The sequence below is a fragment of the Mesitornis unicolor genome, unplaced genomic scaffold (assembly GCF_000695765.1).
Source record: "Mesitornis unicolor isolate BGI_N332 unplaced genomic scaffold, ASM69576v1 scaffold22698, whole genome shotgun sequence".
In the NCBI taxonomy this organism is placed as follows: Eukaryota; Metazoa; Chordata; class Aves; order Mesitornithiformes; family Mesitornithidae; genus Mesitornis; species Mesitornis unicolor.
Genome location: NW_010204164.1, coordinates 97,234 through 115,863, shown reverse-complemented (window position 1 = coordinate 115,863; position 18,630 = coordinate 97,234). Strand labels below are relative to the sequence as shown.

The 18,630-nt window shown below is 44.5% G+C and overlaps 1 protein-coding gene across 1 annotated transcript in view; it reads right to left on the bottom strand.

The window, feature by feature from the left end:
* Window positions 1–5,813: 5,813 nt before the first annotated feature.
* The window catches only part of SDCCAG8 (serologically defined colon cancer antigen 8), a gene marked incomplete at its 5' end in the record, with an annotated part of 100,314 nt that continues 87,497 nt past the window's right edge, over window positions 5,814–18,630 (bottom strand). The window contains 2 exons of the mRNA XM_010190975.1: window positions 5,814–5,963; window positions 12,026–12,152. Coding sequence (XP_010189277.1) covers window positions 5,814–5,963; window positions 12,026–12,152 — 277 coding nt within the window. The remainder of the gene's footprint in view (window positions 5,964–12,025; window positions 12,153–18,630) is intronic.

The window sequence follows — 18,630 nt, the reverse complement described above, 5'->3', positions numbered from 1 at the left end:
TGTCATTAACACCTGGCTGGAATTCGTTTGGGAAATGTTTGAGAGAAGGACTTAAACTGTTGATATATATAAATATATATATATATATAATTTTTTAATTACTGTTGGATACTACAGAAGAAGCAGAAGGGCTGGGCTCACCCAGCCTGCCGCTTAGAACTTCCAGGTTCACGTGCAATCATGAAGAATCGAACATTATACATGCAAGAAATGAAGGCGTAAAAGCAGCAGTTGAAGTTGTTTAAGGGGTCTTATAATTTGCACCAGATAACATCTTTCTCATGCTTTTCTTTTTCTGTCATGATACACATCACCTCTGATGGCTGAAGAATGTAGACAGGCATAATGGTATGGCTTTTCACCAAAACGTGTGCACCAAGGTAAACAGGTGTTTGCCTTACTTGTTTTTATTTTGAAATTGTGAATTAGCTTTTTCTCCAGGTGTTTAACTCTGAGTATTCTTTTTTTTTTTAATTATACTGCGGTAGTATTTATTTTTAGAGATAAGGATTGTATGTGTCATGTTTGCAAATGCTGCTACATCTTAGGTAGAACAGGCTTAGAGCAGTTAATTTTGTAATATATGGAAGGACTGTACAAGCTGAAGGGAATAATGCACTTTTCTCCCATGTGGAAATTTTAACAAGGCTCTGAAATTGTACGTACCGCATAGAATCAGATTCGGGTGAACGAAATCCTGGCTTTTAATTCTTTGGCAATGGAGGGGACGGATTCCAACTTCACGTGCCAAAGGGTTAAAAGCAAACAGACAGAAAAGCTCCATCTTGTGCTTTGAGATGTAAGAGCCCGACAGCACAACAGAAATTTTCTGTTCTATATGAAGGAACTGCATTTGAACAACGAGACCAGAGTGGTTACAAGAGAAGCACTTTATTTTAATAATTAAAATAGTCAATTTCTGGCATCGGCCATTCTCAAGGAAGGTTTGCCCTCAACCAAAAGAGTCCTGAGAGCCAGCGTGTTACGTGTAACCGCGGTACCCGACTGACCAAATTTAAAATGTCGCGAGATGTCCCTGATAGGACAACGTCTTTCCATTCCCGAGGATCCGTACCTAACAGAACGCGTGCATAAACTTCAGCTTTGATCTTCAGCAATGATAATCTTAATAATAAACCCTTTGGTGCTAGGAGTCGGGGCGTCACGCAGCGTGGCGGCAGCGCACGTTGCCCTTGCTAACGACGTTTGAAGCCCCTGACTCCATGGGATTATCATTGGAAGTCTCTCCTCGTGTGCTCCCGCCGGGACTGTGGTGCTGCGGGGCGCTCCCGGTTGCGTGGTGTGAGTGAGTGGGTGAGTCTGGAAGGAGAGGTGTTCCTCCACAGATGCCTTAGCCTCTTGATGTGGCAAGTTGCGTGCCCTAGCATGAAGCCCACTGCTGGCAGTGCACGTGCTGGGACGGTCAAGGGGCGGACGGGCATTTTAGCAAGGCAGCTATAGACACAGACTAATTTAGGCAATTTTGTCATGTTTCGTGTTTTATCTTTAGTGACGGATAATCAGTCAGACATATATCACGATGTATATTCTAGTTACGTGGGATCTCATTCTGTCACCTTGTAACACTAAGCACGTGGGGAAGTTGTGCGTTGCAGGGCTGTTCTGCACCGGTGGTGTCGAGGTCTCTTCCCTGACGCAGTGAGTGACTGACTGCAGTAACTGAGTACCTAATAGATGGGCATTAATTAGTTCTCTGCAAAGGCCTCAGACTTACAGACTAAAACTTCAAAACCTGTGTTACACGCCTGTGTTTTGTCCCCTACATTCTCAGCTCGTAACAGCAATAAGTTTCTCGGCCCAGGGCGCCTCGAGGTGATGGCCAAGGGGCGCCGTGCCTCTGCCCGGCCCTTCCTCGCCTGCAGAAGCAGCCCTGTGGCTCGCTCACCATCGCCCAGCTATTTAGAACGTGGTTTGCAGTAAATATCTGCCGGGGAATTATTCGGAAACCTTTTAAGGCTTCACTTGGCGTTGCATTGCCTGTCTGCTGCAACGTCGCTGATCCAGTTTGTGCTACGGAGAGAGTCGGCGGCCATGTTGTGCCGCCTGGGGATGGGGGTTCTCTCTCTTACCCGGGTTAGAGATGGGTGGAAGACAAATGGGCAAGCGGTGCCAAGAGAAACTTGAGGGGCTCTGCTGTTGCGGGTGCGGTTGTGGTTGGCTGTTGGAGAGGCGCTGGTGGCTGGTTACCTCTCATGCTCGGACTCCAGCTTGTACTGACTTCCATGACAGACAGTGTACGTGTACGGCAGCCATCTCGGAGGAAATGGGTCACTTCTGTTTGGATTTTGGCAGTTTTGCACACAGCTTTGCTTTCCACACTAAACCATCTTCCAGTACATTCCTGTTGCTTAAAGAACATTTATTCCAGTATTGTTTTACATTGTTTTTTTTTCCATCTTTACTTGCGGCTTCTTAAAGCTGACTGTTCTTGCAGGGGCCATGTGCTTCTCCTAGAGTACAAAAGTAAGGTCTTTCCTTACAAACTGCAGGGTCTATATATTACACCTCAATGTACACACTTTGCTGCTACTGTTTGTACTGTCTACAGTAGAATTTCCTTATCTTGCTCCTGGTAGTGCATTACAGGCAAGCATGAAATGTAAAGTATTTATTTAAATAAAAACCTCTAAATTGGTAATTGAATTACCTCCCTGTAGCTTTACAGTTTGTGACATTTCTTGACCTTGCTAGTTCTTTCATTAGATCCATGCAAGATCTAGTCATACGGTTAAGGATATTAAGCAGACACGACTATGAACCCAAGAAACCGTATTACTGTTGGTCATACTTAAACTGTTTATTTCCTTAAGTATATGACCCACGAGGATGTGAAATAACTACAAGAAACTGTTTTTTGTACACTGTACATCCTTAGTATTTTTACACGTATATGATAGGGATGCACATTATTTTCCTTCGTACAGACAGCTTAAATAAAGCACTATGTCAATCTGCTACTTCTGTGTTTTTTAATGCTAATTTGTTCTGGAGGTTTGTAAATATATATATATATATATATATATATATATATATATATGTTCAAGCTTGCCACAAAGGACGTATTTTTTATATCTGCACATTACTATTAAATATCTTAGAGGATAAAATTCCTAAGTTGTTCTGTGTCAGAGAAAGAAAAACTGAAATGAGAAGGCTATATTGCAGATTACAAAAGATTTCTCGAGTTTTGGGTTAAATATTTACTTCATATTTTAAAGTAATTTTATATAGGTTAGATGTTTCAATCCTGAAATGCACAAAGAATTTACTTAATTTCTTCTTACAAGAAAATGTACATCGTTATTTTTTTATCACTGTATATATATATATATAGTTATCTGTGCATGTTTAGTTACAAGTTTTGTTTGCTGTGAAGTCCTAGTGATAACTGTAACTCGCTGTGACGTATTTCAAATGCTGGGTGATCAGGTTCAGCTTGTAAATTATTAAGTTACAGTACTGTCAAAAAATAACTTTTTATGACTACGCAAGCTGTATCTGTGCTTTGGACCGTGGCCATTTCCACTCAGGGTTCACGTTAACCCCAGGAGGTTTGTGTCGCTTGTAAAAGTAAATTCGAGTTACGCTTTTCAAGGGATGGTTACGCAGGGATCCTGTCAGAACACCCGCAATTTCAGCGATTCCTCGTCTGATGCAATTCAAAGCCTCGCATCCCATAGCTGGGCCATGGGCCAGAGTAAGGAGAGGGGAGAAGGGGGGACGGTGGGATTTGCAGGGCAGCTGGCAGCGGGACTTGGTGACGCCCGTGAGCTGGGCCGGTTTGCCCCGGCTGGCCGGGAGGGCTGAGTGTCCCCAGAGCAGGCGCTCAGCTGGGCTTTAGCCCAGTGCTCAGACATGAACGCATCCCCAGAATAGAGGTGCTTCATCTCAGGGGTTGGTTTGGTTTTTTTTCTTTTGTTTGTTTTTCCTTCTTTATTTTTCTCCCCCCACCTTGTAGCAGGAAGGAGCAGGTGCCAGCCAGCGCTAGGTTGGTGCTCCTGGGAGATTAGTCAGCAGGACCTGGTGGTCAGGCTGGATCATGCTCTGGCCCCAGACATGGGATGTCCTGGGTTAGATCGCCTGGTCCAGCACCTGTACATGTAAAACCGAGTGTTTTGTGCCTAAGTAGCAGACAGGAACTGGGTGAGACACAGGAGTCAGACAGAGCTGGTGCTGTCTGTGTGTAATGACTCATGAATGGCTACAAAGTAGAGTCGCTGCTGCAGAAAAACTGGGTCCTTCTAGACTTGCAGGTTGACCAGGGAGGACTTTTCTCCATTGGGCTCTCTCGTCCCTAAAGACCCGAGGCCACGTTAAGCGTGTTTATTGTCACACTGGTGCAGCAGTTGAGGGAGGAGATCAGATGTCTTTGGCAGTTTAATATGGCAGGAAATTGAAACAGGGAGGAAAAAACACTTTGATGTAAGGGCCGTACCACTCATAATTCTTAGAATTCAAGGGAGAGAAAGATTGTGTCCTGCAGCAAATGGTTAAGTACTGCATGTGGTGTTTCTTCTGTTTTTTTTGTTACATTTTATGTTCATGCTGGCTGAGGTAGCTTTATTAAAGGAGAACTGTTCTTTGAGTTTTGGGGTTGGTTTTTTTATTGCCCTTCACTAATGGAATTCTGCAACTACATTGAAGACTACAGATGTAGAAACCTTTTTGTTATATAGTAAGTTTATCTTACACTAGTTAGCAAGAGTCAGATAAATTCTTTCTGAAACAGTCTGGGATTTGGAAAGTAAGTTTTAAAAACCCACTTCAGTGTTGAGAGCCAGGCACTCACGGCTTAGCCCTCAGTAACTAAGGGTGCCTTTGCTTAAAGGCTTCACCCTGAGTGTTTTGGAGGGAAACCTGCCCTGTGGAAATGCTCAATGGAACATTTCTCAATCATTCCTGCGCTCTTCTCGGGGATGAGTTGGTGGGACTCGCACTTTTGCATAAGAAGTGACAATACTGTGTAAAAACAAAGGTCCCAGGGAGATTCCTGTGATGAGTTTATAAACAGGAGCGCAGTGAGCTTGTGCAGGCCTTAACAGTCCCTGTTTCCCCAGGTACATGCTTGCCCTTGAATTCAAAAGGACAGAACCAGGAAAAAAATTCCAATTAGGTTTATTGATAGTTCAGTCTGTAAATAAGGCATCTATGTACAATCATAAAAATAGATAAAAGCATTTTATAAAAAGTGGTACAAATTATGAATTGAGTCCACACTACGTAACAGCTGTTAAAACTGGCCTGCAAGCCCAGCCTTTTCAGCAAAATTTCAGCTGTCTTCCTTACAAGTGTGGTGGGCTGGTGACTCTTCAAAGTATTTACGATTCCACAGTTAAAAACAGTTAGAAAGCAGTTGAAATGAGCCAGCAAGTGCCTGTTTTCTGCAGAAGTGCCTTGGGCGAGCCTCAGCCAAGCCCCAGGTACAGAGCAGACCTGAAAGATAAAAAGGAAGAAAAGAGAGGGGTGTGTAGGTGAGCAGCCCGCATTGCCATCGCTGTGCTGGTGTTTCTTGTGTCACTTCAGCCTGCCCGCGAGTTCCTAGAAGAGAAACGCGGACGTGGTTAAGGCGACGTAAACACGCACTGGGTCAGAGCCCACGGTCCTGGCCTCTGTCTCAGGGCAGAAGTCGAGCAGGCAGCGAGGACACGAGCGATTTGATTGCTGCAAAAACAGCATCTCCATGCGCCGGAGACATGGCTCGTGGTTAGCAGTAAATAACTGAGCTCTTGTTTTGGGGCACGTCCGAGATCCTGCTCCTTCTCCTTGCCAGGAAGGTTTGTGCCAGAGGGTGTTTACCGGGAATTGGAGCACGTGGGGACGGCGCGGGTGGCTGCAGCGGAACGGGAAGCGGCTGCCAGGGGGGACGGCTCAGTCACAGCCCCCCAGCTCCTGCATGGCTGGGGGCTGTGTTGTGCAAACCCTATTGGAGCGAGGGGAGCTACCTAGAATTAAGCCACTGGAGTTCTAAAATTTGAATTTAAGAGCTGTAAATGACCTGAGAAATAAACTTTCTACTTTGGCTGGTTTTGTATTAGAGGACTAATAGAAGGGTTTGCTTTTCGCTTGCTTATTGTTCCCCCCCCCCACCTTAGTTGGTAAGACAGTTAGGGCTGAGTTAAAAGAGGAGAACTGATGAAGCTGCAGTTCATTAAAGAATTAATTAAAAACAATAACATGGTACTTTTCTTTTCTTCCCCTCCCCCCTCCCCCAAATACATGCACTAACACAAACTGCTACAGTGGTGTCTGCAGCCAGTGCAAGGGCAAATGAGCTACAGCCCCTGTGAGCCTTGGCGCTTCATTTTATGTCCGTGCCTGGAGCCTGACAGCCAGGGGAGACCACTCTCTGTTTTGGTGATGGCCAGCATCAGGGTTCAGACTGATTCAAAAGGTCAAACACCGCCCCCCCCAACACTCGGGTCCTGAAGAAGTTTCCCGGCAGTTGTTGCTGTGGGTGTTCACCACCCCCTTTTTCTGCCACGCAGCCACCGTGGTGGCCCCAGCAATAGCCCCTGTTCACTCACTGCTTGCCCCCCTCACTGCTAAAGTGAGTAAAGCTATACCCTAAGGCTCTACCCTAGGGTAGAGACTCCTTTTTTTTTAGGAACCCCTTTTCCTACAGGCAGTTTGTACCACCGAAGTTCAAAACATTTCCACCCTGGCAACACCACACTGCCATATATGCCTCTAACTCAAAAGCTGCCATTTTCTTCTTCTTGGTACCTGCAGCCACAAAAATAAGGCCTCATGTGCCTGTACACATGTGAAACGGGTACCACTACTTCCACCCCAAAGCCTCAGGTGCCTTCATGTCTTTTGTCACCACCATTACCCAGTGAGGATGCTTCGGGAGATGCTGAGCCTCAGCTCGACTGACAAAGCAGGCATTTCTCCACCTGACGCCACCCAGGCCTCACCTGCTTTGAAAATAAAGCACAAATCTTGGCAGAGGCTCAGCATACCACCAAACAGCCCGGATGCTAACGCAGCCCTTTCAGACGTGGATGCCAGTCTGTCACTCCTCATTTCCAGCTAACTGCCCAGTGAGTTGGTCAACGGAGAGGTAGGGGCCTTCCCCATTTTAAAGTTTCTCCTCCTCCCAAGAATACTTGGGTAATGGGCGAGACACAAATTGCTTCCTCCCCTCAGTGGCACCTGTTTTAACTGGGGTATTCTGGGGTGCACAGGTTGGGAGGTTTTGTAGGAGACCCATGGCCATCTGGATGGTTTAATTGCTGTTACCTGTGCTCCTGATGGAAGGGAGAGGAGTCACTACTTTGGTTAGAAAACACTCCGGTGGCTTAGGGGCCTCAATCCTCATTTGCACAGCTGAAAAACCCAAGGTGGAGCTCAGCAGATCCAAGCTTAGTTCCTGAGCTGCTCCCCAGTTCTGTCCACTGGCCAGGCAGCACCCAGGGGGTACAGACCTCCTGCAACTGCAGGGCCACAGGCTTTGAAGAGCTAAATATTGGGGGATGCAGCACTCCACGTGTCCTATCAGGGCAGTCAGACATCAAGCAGAGCTCTACCTGCATCCACTCCTGTAAGTTTAACTAAACTCCATCCAAGGAGTAATCAAGACTTTCTTTTCACCTGCTTAAAAAGCAAACAAAACCCCAACAACCAGCTCCTGCCTGTGGAATGGCACTGGCTGTTAAAAAAACAAACCAAACCAAACGAAAAACCCCAAAACAAACAAACAAAAACCACACCACCACAAACTGAAAACAACAAAAAAAACCCAAACCAGAAACCTTCCCTCCAGAGGGGAAGGCAGAGTGGCAGCGTGGACAACAGCCCGAGCTGGGGGTCATCCCCAAGGCCCGAATGCCGTTGGTCTGTGCTCATGCTGGCTCAGCTGGGCAGCAACCCCGGCTCTGCAAGGGCATCAGCAACCCAGACAAATACTAACGTCAACTGGTGGGCACCAAGGCAGATCCTGCAAGTGAGGAGCATCCCAGCTTTCAGAAAGATACACACATTTAAATTTAGTACTGGTACAGGAGGGGAGCTCAATATCTCTTCTCCTCCTGACTTGGCACGAGTTGCAGTGTAAGAGACTTTCAAAGGTAGAAACTCCAATCTTTTCAAAACTTTCAAAACAAGAGGTGAAAGTCCCATAATTAAACTTTTGACTACCATTATGTGGACCTGAGTATGTTATACTGTATACCACTATTAAATATTAGTCTAATGGCCTGATGCACAGCCCATGCTGTCAGGTCAGGCCACATCACCATACTGGTCCTTCTTAGCTCTATGGAAACGAAAATTACAGTGGGAGCATCTTCATCATGTTGTAGGCAGGTGGTTGTTCTGAAATACTACTGAGCTTGTTTCAGGAATAGGAGATTTAACATGATTATTCTAAAAGCATGTAATTCACTGCTGAGAATGGGAAAGATGCCTTCAAAACCTGTGGTACTTGTCTTGGTTAATCCTTCAGCAAGGATGCTGAAAGCCTTGTAACTCACAGTGCCTGTAAGGGAATTTGGTGTAGCAGGATCATGTGTTTCTTTTATGATGACTTTTTTTCAATCACTTAAAACCCCCAAATTTTCCTTACAGCGTCAAAGGAGCTTTCCATGAAAAACAGACTCTCAGCACACCAGAATCCAGCTGGATTTTAAGACATCTTTTTTTTTCCTCTTCCTCCCCCCATACAGCAAACACTAACAGTAGAAATCAAAATTGCAGTAGAAGTAACCTGAGTCTTGAAAACAAATCCTATGAAAGGTATAGGTTTGTCAGTGTCTTTTTTTATTTTTATTTCTCTAGGTCAATTAGATTAAAATAAATTATGCAGTTTTAAAATCTGGGACTTCTAAATTAAGAAAAAAACCCAAAAATGTGGCTCTTACAAGGCAATAGGAACAGCTATAGCTATGTAGCAGTACTGTGAGTCCAACAGCACTGCTCCAAATACACCTTTTTGTATTATGTTTCCTTCAACACAACACTAAGTTTTATGATTTATTACAGAACAAGTTGCAGCCGTTTTGAAGAAATAGAGAGGATTCTGCTTCCTCAGAAGGAAAACACTATTGGAAGCAACAGTACTAACCAACTCCAAATCAAGAGACAAACACCCAGAGATTATCCAGACCAAAAAGCACCTATGGTAAAATCTGGACTCTTGTAGAAGTTCCCACCTTGCTAAGAGTTTTATGTTCCCTTTCTCTCCAATTTAAGTCTTTAAGATTTTTTTTCTTTTTTCTAATTCTGTCAGATAAACCTGTCTTTGCTGTGGAGTGCTTGTCCTAAATTTTTCAGTGCTTAAAAAGACAAATACAAAATGCTCCAACAATTTCAAACACTTTCTTCTCCTTTTTGTCTCAAAGTGTTTGCCAGATTCAGCCCACATCTGCAAATAGTTTTAGTCCTCCTTCCTCTCCTTCCCCCCTCTCTCTATATATAGGGTACAGAAAAAATACCTACTTCTGCTCATTCCTCTTTATCCATCCAGGTTTTTACTTGGTTCCATCTGTGTCCTGTTTGAGAGCTGCATCCCATTTTTTTTCCCTGAAATAATGCAACTGCAGTTAGTAGTGGCTTATGTTCCAAGATACAATAGCACAGTTAGGTCAGTGTATTTTACATCCTTTTTAAAGATTAGGTATAGTTGGTTCCTGCCTTCCCTGCCCCCCCCCCCCCCAGAAAAAAAAAATTGATTACAAAGAAAAACTGTTGAGCCATACAGCAAAATGTGGAATATGATGTCACTTTTAGCTTTGATCAACACCGATTCTGCTGTCGATTTTTTTTATACTAACTACACACATCCTTCTGTAGTTAAAATCTGTCACGGAATCGCACCAAAATGGCTACGCGCACACAAATAATGAACTCAAGCTTTAATCTGCAACTGAAATGAAGCAGACAAAACTTCATTCACCAAGACAACATCCCACTGACAACAAATACAGGATCAATATGCTGGTTGGGAATATTACCAGACACGGCTGAGTTAAGAATTCTTAAGTTTTAGGCCAAACGATCCAAAATGTGCACTCACTCACTCACTCACCGAAAAGGGAGGGCTCTCAATCTCGAGAAGTTACCTTAAGTGGCGTCCCAACTCAAGGGGAGAGTCCCCGACTGCAGACCCGCTGCTCCGAGGAGGACCGACTCAAATGAGTCCTCCGGCGGGGCACCATTTATACCCTGGTCGAATCTGATCTGTGGTCAATACATGGTCGTGTCACCCCCTACTGGCTGAGGACCCCAACTTTCCCTCCTTTGACCCCCACTGTGTGGACCAGACATGAGCTGTGAGGGGGGGAGGCAGTCCTGGTGCCACCAAGGCCAGAAACTTTAGCACTGTCTTTGTTGGGTCTTTCTCAGGTCTTTAGTAGGGTGGGTGCATCTGCCACAAAATCTCCCATTTATGGTGAACTGTTCCTTAGTTCTCTTAAACCAATTGTCTGATAGTCCAGGCGGCTCTTTTGGGATGAATTCCAATCCCTAGAGAACCACTGTTGCTTTAAATAGCTACAAATAGATTTTTAGGACTAATTTTGTAATAACTTTTTACATAATTCTTCTCTTCTGAGTGTTCTCAAGTTAAAAAGTATCCTCTGGAGCACAATTAACTTGTAATGAACATAAAAGAGGAAGCTCCTGTCAGTCAAGTCTCGATAGCAGTATAATATAATATCTGAATGATTTTTCCTCTTTTGTATGATTTTTGTACTTCTGACAAACTTCATAAAAGCACACTGGCTTCCAGATAAAGTAGATTATCAGTAACAAAATCTCTGTGGACCATGGAAAGACTTCATATTACAGAGAGTGCTTCCCTTAAAACAAAAAACTTTAATTTTCGTTTCTGAACAGCCACCTTTTAAAACTATCTTACAGAGTGAACACTGGGGTTGTCCTGAAATTTGCCAGGAGTTACTCCATGCTGATAGCCTCACACTACCCCAGACTACCAAGGTTCTGTATTACAACAGGAAATCCTGTAAAACCAAACAGGCTGACATGATTAAAGGCAAAACAAAGTATGGATTTTATTCTCCTGGGTTAAACATTTATTGAATTCTACAGCTAAAAGCCTATGAGAAAGAGTAGGATTTCAATATTTTAAAGTTCTAAGATGATTCATTTTCTGCTTACTGCTAGGTGTGCTACTGGACTACATCTCCTGCACTGCCCTTCTGTTACCTTGTTAACAGGACTCTGCTTATCCTGGGCAAACTCGCTAGTTTATAAATTAGAAAATGTCCTGCTATGGTTGAATTAGTTCATTTACTTAGCCACAAAACAAGGCTTTAATTATTTGATCATTTTACTGAAAACCTCATGCTGTGCTTGTTAGTTCTCTTTCTTATGAAACAAGGCCATGTAAGACAAAGAAAAAACCCAAACCACGCACCCCTCTCCCTTATTTCCAGAGCAGTGACTGAAGAATGGTGACCAAAACCACCCCAACAGCAGCCCACGAGAGCCACAGCTTCCTGGAGAGCACTGGAAGCAAAAGTCAGCCCTGCCAGAGATGCGGCGCAGCGAGCAGTGCTCAAGCAGACACATTTCACCTTCACCATCTCACACTTGGGTGAGTGCTCATGGAGCAGCAGGAAAGATAAATGACTTAAAAATAGAGTGGTAGGGAGACTTAAGTCTGACAAATGTCAGCAAAAGCCTCAAACTATCAACATCAAGCTACTGTTTAAACGTTAATGCTGTTAAAGAAAGGATTTCCCTCTTCTCTGAAAAAGGAACACAAAATCTTCTGATAAGAAAGTTAGGAACTGTCACCAAGAATAAATTGTGCCTTACTGTCACCTCAAAACACCTCTCTCATTTAGTTCAGGTTTAAGTGGGACTCAGGCCCAGCTTTCCAGTTGCAAGGCTTTTTTTTTTTTTTTCCCCTATCAGGTAAATCCTTATTTAAAACAACAGCAGCAACACAACCCAACAGCTGAATTGAGACTGCTGGCAGATTTCTCTGCTAAAGCCACAGAACATTTCCCTCAGAGCTCCTCTTCTCTTGGCACGGTACCTGTGTTCGCAGAAACTGCACCTCTTCTGTAAGCAGCTGGTTCTCTTTGAAGAGCCGATTCTGTTTGTTGAGCAGCTCCACTAACTGCTGGGCAGTGGCCTGGCAGTGCTTGTCAAGCTGCTGTAACCTGGAAAAGAAACAGATAAAAGGGCTGCAGAGCATCTGAAGTTCGAGTTCAGGGGAGAAGCTTTGATGTTTGCACCGGTGGGTGCAGCTCCCAGATGACAGAGCTCAGTCTGGTGGTTGGGCTCAGGCTGAAGTACTGCTCCTACAATGGGCATTCAATACATTTCCTCTTCACACTTTAAATAAGCATCTTTAAAGGTCTACACTTCTGATTATAAGCTTTATCATGACATGAGAGTGGATTTGCTTTGCCACAAAGTGACATCAGTAAAGGCTGCATCCTGATACCCATAGAAAAGCAAGCTCCACACCCTGTGGCTGCTTCAATAACCACAACACACACACACACACACACACACACACACGCTAGCCCAGATTATAAATCCAAATATACCAGCCCCCAGACAAACTGGACATAAAGTGACAAAAACCTTTTGTTTTCTGTCTGCTGCTCTTTACAACCTAGTCAATGCCCAAAACTCGTTACAAAACACACCATTTATTTCAAGTAAGCTTAGTGTTAATGAAGCACGTCAGCATAGATCTTTTAATCATGTAACAGGGATTCCCGGGGAAGGATGTCAAGAGCCCGTCGCTTCAAAGGCCCTCATCAGGGGCTGCAAAATGGAGGGACAAGCTGGCGGGTATCAGAAGGAGCACGCAGAGGCCTTGTGCTTGCACTTCAAAAACAAGCGCCTGAGCTGGGACAACACTGCTGTAGACACGGCAGTCGCACCTTTACTTCTTTTTTTACAGAACCTTGGCTCATTGTGTCCCCAGCAACTATTCAGTAGTCCTGCTGTGAAAAATTTAAAAAGCCTGCTCGGGACCTGCACCAAGGGACGTGAACACAAATAGGCTGGAAATGGTGTTTTTACATTAAATGCATCTCACTCTTTAAATGGAAACGTCTTTAATTAAAAGTCCTTTCTGACATCTTAGAAGCTTCTTGTCTTTAAATAACAGTAGTCTAAAGAAAAACCTACACCTCTAAATGCTGTGCACTTAAAGAGCACGAACTGACTGGTTTTGTCATGGTTAGTTCTGGATCTCAACTTTGCACTTGCTTTTGTAAACCATTTTTTGCTCAACATACTGAAATACAGCTTCAGCTGAGCAAGGTTTTTAGGTTGTCTGTCTCATACAGGTGGTGCTTTTAATGGAATTAGTTCTACGCTTACAATAGGGCCTGTGATTTTCTGAACCTTTCTACTTTCAGCTCCATGTGGTAGTTTTGACTTGTACAGCTGCCATAACTCGGCTAAGCTAATCTCTCTGAATATTCACATTTTAAATTGTGATTGTTCAAATAACTGCACTAGTAAACACCCCAGAATTTCTTTATAAAAAGCTAATAAAACCTAACTGAAACAAAATTGCCAAACATCTATATCGAAACCAGATCCTTTACTGATCTGTATGTGCCAGCCAACTTCCTTGAAATAAGACCACAGCAATCATGGAGCAAACACTGAATGCCACATTTCAGAGTCCTGTTACTCTCCTCACGATTCCTTGCACAGGCGATTTGAGGAGCTGCAGGACCATCTCCTGGGGTCCATGACAAAACTACATGCAGCGAGCTGCAAACAGCAGCAGCTGCTTCTAAATGTACAACAAAGCAAACAAAACCCCCTCTTCGATAGCACAAGGGATTCTACTAAATACAGATACAGATGCTCTGCATCTAATTTCACACTCCCTATACCTTCCAAACCATACCACATTGGTACAGGAACTGTTTATGTTTAATTTCTTTAGTAAAGGTGATTTCAGGGGTGTTGAACTCCAAAAAAACAACCCAAAACTCCCGCACACAAACAAAACCCCACCCTTGTACTATTCCTTGGTCTTTTTTTTAAAGAAAGTAGCTTTCCTACGAGCATCTTGCTCCCGGGGAGTGCAAGAACAAGTGGTGTTTGCTGGAGGCAACGTCGTCGTTTCAGCCCAGAGAGCTGAGTTGTGCTCGCTGCTTTGCCATTGATTTCCATTTACTTGAGGGGGATGTGTGACCTCACTGCACTTCTTGATTTGTAATAAAGACATCTTCTAGCCTTTTCTTTCTAGAGTACTTCTTCCTTAATGGCAGTACTGGTAGGGAGGTGTAACTGGTAAGTGCTGTCTTCAGACAGCCGAAGGAAGAACTCCCATGCTGCCCTACCTATCCAGGGCCTTGAGGCTGTGAAATCCTCCTCATGCACAAGAGCCCAACTCAACTACCAACCACAGTCTAGAGTCAGGCCCTTAGAATTTAAGTTTCTGCTGATTTCTACATTCAATTAATAATTTTCCCATTCTGCTCGTGTTTCAGTCTGTCATAAGAACAATCATACGGTCTTTGAGAGAACCTCTTGCACAAAAATTATTATTACTGGCAGCTAAAGAGATGGGTGAGGAGACAAACCCCTCGGCACACATCTCTGCAGCAAACACAATGAGCAATTGCCCACTGCTGCAGTAGGGCTCATTCTGGCCGCTGATGCAGCCCCAAGGAGAGGCCCTTCCCCAGTGTGTGTCCACTTCAGTGCGAGGAACTTCCTCCAGTTCTGGCACCCAGAGAGAAGACATTTCCAGCTGATGTGAATTTTACAGTGAAACAACACTTTCTACTGGATACTCACAGGCAGCCCATGCAAACGTCAGCCACATTACTGGATTCAAGCCTCGGTGTGCTCTGTTGTAAAGCTCTGTATCCTTTCAGATCATGCAAAGGGCAATTCAGATAAACTACTGTAATTAGCAAAGTGTTTAATTATGGCAATACTACTCAATTATGCTTTTCTGGTTTGTAACTTCACCACCCACCATGTTGCATTTCACCTGTCCCCAGGAGCAGAGAGAGAAAGATGGCACAGGCACGGAGCTGGGTTTGACTTGCAGGCCACAACTTGACGTTTATCCTCTGTATCTATCCTCCAGCACTTGAGTGCAGGGTTAACAACATTCCCTGCTACAATTCTGGGTCGTGATAGATAAAGAGGGAGTAGATCCATGAATTCTCAAATTCTGTCTACCAGTCTGCTCTTCCAAAACTGCTGCCAAGCTGGCCCTTGGTCCGCACGCTGGGACTACCAGCCTGCTCTGGTGCATTTAGCTCCTGAGGACAGGCTCTGGGCCCTCTCACAGGATCTGCTATTACGTGTGACATGTGCAGCACAGCCACACATTCCCATATGCATTGTATCTGTCCTGCCTGCTGATCTCGTAAATGATTCAAGATGAGAAATGAACAGCTCCACCCACCTTCACTGTACTTCCCATATGTTACAACTGCACATAGATGCCTGCCATCATTTTTACAACTGGGTGACAGAACCTTCTGCACATTTTGCTAATAAGAGTGAGTGAGGTTGCACAGTCGCCACATTCACTTTGGCAACACCACCTACCAGGTAAATGTGTGCTGCGTCCTAAGCATCTGAGTGACCACTGTATCCTTGCCCTCCATTCCAAATGGGGTCATTTTTCCACCGAAGTGGCAAGATCTGTCCAGTTGGGATGTTGGGTGGCTGCTCCTCTTTGGCCTGGGGGTGCTGGAGGGCAGGAACTGACTCCATGCCCTGTCATGTTACTTCAAGGCACAAGGTAAAGACATGTAGCTCTCGACCCACATTATGTTTAGACTGCTTACAGGACAACCTGGCACTAAGGAGTAAGCTCGCATTTAGTAGTAATAATAATAATACCCTTCAGATAACTTTCCATTAACCACTCTAAACCAAAATTCCTATTTCTATATGAAGGCAGGTGAGAGGCAGCCTTGTGAGACAAGTGGTTCCACAGAAGGAGAACAAAACTGAGGCATCACAAGCTGTAGTGAATGCTTCAGGGTAAATGTTTTGCTCTGAGCCTCAGTACTTGGAGCTCATACACAGCTTTATGTTAGAACGGCTCCAAGCTCCCTTGCTACTTTGTGCAGCTACAACCTTCTGCCTTAGCCTGCCCAGAAATGAAACAGAAAGGGATAGATTAGTTTTGTTACATTTCAACAACTATGGGTAGACAACCACTGCCAAACCTCACAGAAACTATGTGAAACATCAAACATAACGCAAAGCTTTGGCACCAAAGTGAATAAACTTCCATTGCATCCAACACCACAAAGCTGGACTAGCACACACAGAGTTACATTGAGATTGTCCCCTCGTCTGCAGTCTACAGACAAACCCAAAAGCTTCCTTCTTTTCTACAAAGACACACTATTGAAGCAGGGGTACCCACAAGGTGTCTGCTGCGAGCTCCCTGCCCTGGAGGGCTCATGGGGCCATTAATCCGCAGGCAACTGCGAGCAGTGAAGGGAAAAGCTGGTACAACCTGTCAGCCTTCCTCTGGGTTGGAAAGTTGATTTGAAAGAAATTAGTATGCAAGGATCTGTGGGCAGTGTCCATCCACCCAGCAGTGGGGATCAGTCTTTGACATAGCAGAGGCATTAAGAGGTTATTTACTCTTTCAGCACTGTCAGGTTACTGATGTAAAACATTTTCCCTCTACTCCACGGAGCTGAATTTGCTGAAACGACATGATTGGATTGCAGCAACCTGCAGCAGCTAAATCACCAAATCCAATAACCATGCTGCATTTACTGGCACACATCTTAATTAGGTTTTAATACAAGTAATCTGATAACTACTCCTGGCCAGCCAGAGCAGAGCTGTCAGAGCTGAAAGGGCTGTTATTGAGCGGCTCGTCCGATGCGCTGCTGCGGCCGCCTCCCCGCTGACCCTGCTGAAGCCCCCCATCTGCCAGTTGCCACGGTAACAGAGGGCAGCCCATGGCGCTGAGCAGAGCCAGTGGCCACCAAAATGGGTGCTGTGGCCGCTGGGCACCTCGCTGTGAGCCCAGGGTGCCAGCCGCCCATGAGGGCCATGGTTCCACAGGCAAGGGGGTGCTAGGGCATGGCTACTACTGTCCCCTAGAACTACCAAAACACAAAATCACAAGAATGCATTACTGTGCAGCAAACTGCATTTAGAGAAACAACTTCCTTGTCAGGATGAGATGAATCTCAAATGTTTTAAACACACTGTGAATTTTAAAAGCAAATGTAGGTTTAAAAACAAGCTTGTAACAAAAAAGAGGGAGCAAGCCAATTAGAAAAGAAAGCAAAACAGCAAACTTTCTGTCAGCAAACTTCTTCCTGCTTTTATCATCTTCTCCAGGACATCCTACAGATTTACTATCATGACAGAAAGTGTTTCTGTTGTGTTACTTCACAGATAGCTGTACTACAACCTGTTAAAGGATGTTAAATAGTCAAGAGCTCAGCAATGCAGAGCAAAGGTTGTCCATGCAACTCCTTCCTACCCTGGCTCCCACTTCCACTGCTGTGCCCCTGGCCGCCCTTGCTGGTCTCTTCCTGAGGCAATCACTCACCACAACCCTGCCGAACAGTTCCAGCCTAAACCACAAGCTTTGGCAAGCCTAATGAAATCACAAAGAACTTCAGCGGTATCTTATAACAAGAACACAACCTTAAATACAACCTCCAGGTATCACAGCTTGTTCCTGATCCAGGTAAAGCAGGCACTGCCTCAGGTAACCTCCTGCTACAAGGAAATCAATGACCAAGTTTGCTTTGCCTATGTGAGCATCTTGGAAATCCAGCCTTGCTGCCATGCAAAAAGTTCAGGTGTACGGCTGGTTTCTGCAGCCACCACTGCCCCAGCTGTGGTCACTCCCCACCCCTCTTGCAGGGATGGCAGCACGTGTCCCCTCTGCTTTCCAGCTCAACTCTGCTACTTTTTTCTGTCTTCCCTTTTCATAGCAGAAGTGACGTTGTCTTTTTCATTAAGGCAGCAAAACGTACATTCACCACCTCTTCATATCTTGAATCAGCTCTGTGGACAACTAGAACATTTAAACAGTAGTAAAATTAGTTCTCATGTGAGCAACCTGCACCTTCATTGTGGTTTGCAGCATCGACAGATTCAGACAGTAAATTTTGAGGTAACTAAAATAAGAGTCTATAAATTTAGAAATGCAGACAAATAGCTAATTACCATCCAACATTTCACTAATGTCCTAAATTGCTATTTACTTAATATCTTAACCCATAGATCAGGACCCTGAGACAACCTTGAGTGATGGGCATCTCAGAGAAGTCCTCATATGCTCCCAGAATTTAAGCGGGAGCATCTATTCGATCTCTCCTTTAACAGAACTCCATTCTCCTGTCTAGCTTCAAAAGCGAAACACTATAATCTACATTTCTCACACTAATGAAAGAAACAAAGCACAAGAGAAAAACCACACAGACCAAAAACCTGCCCCGTAACACAGAGTAGGAATTGAGGACAGCGAATTGGACTCCCCACTGCTGTCACACTGGAAGTCCTGACTTCTAACAGGACACAGAGGAATTTTAGGGCACATTAAAACAAGTTTCTGTGGCATTTCCCACCCCCTGAAATCCCTATCAAAATTCTGTTGCCACATAGAAGGCCAAGCCTGTCATTTGTTTAGAAGAAATGCAATCTATA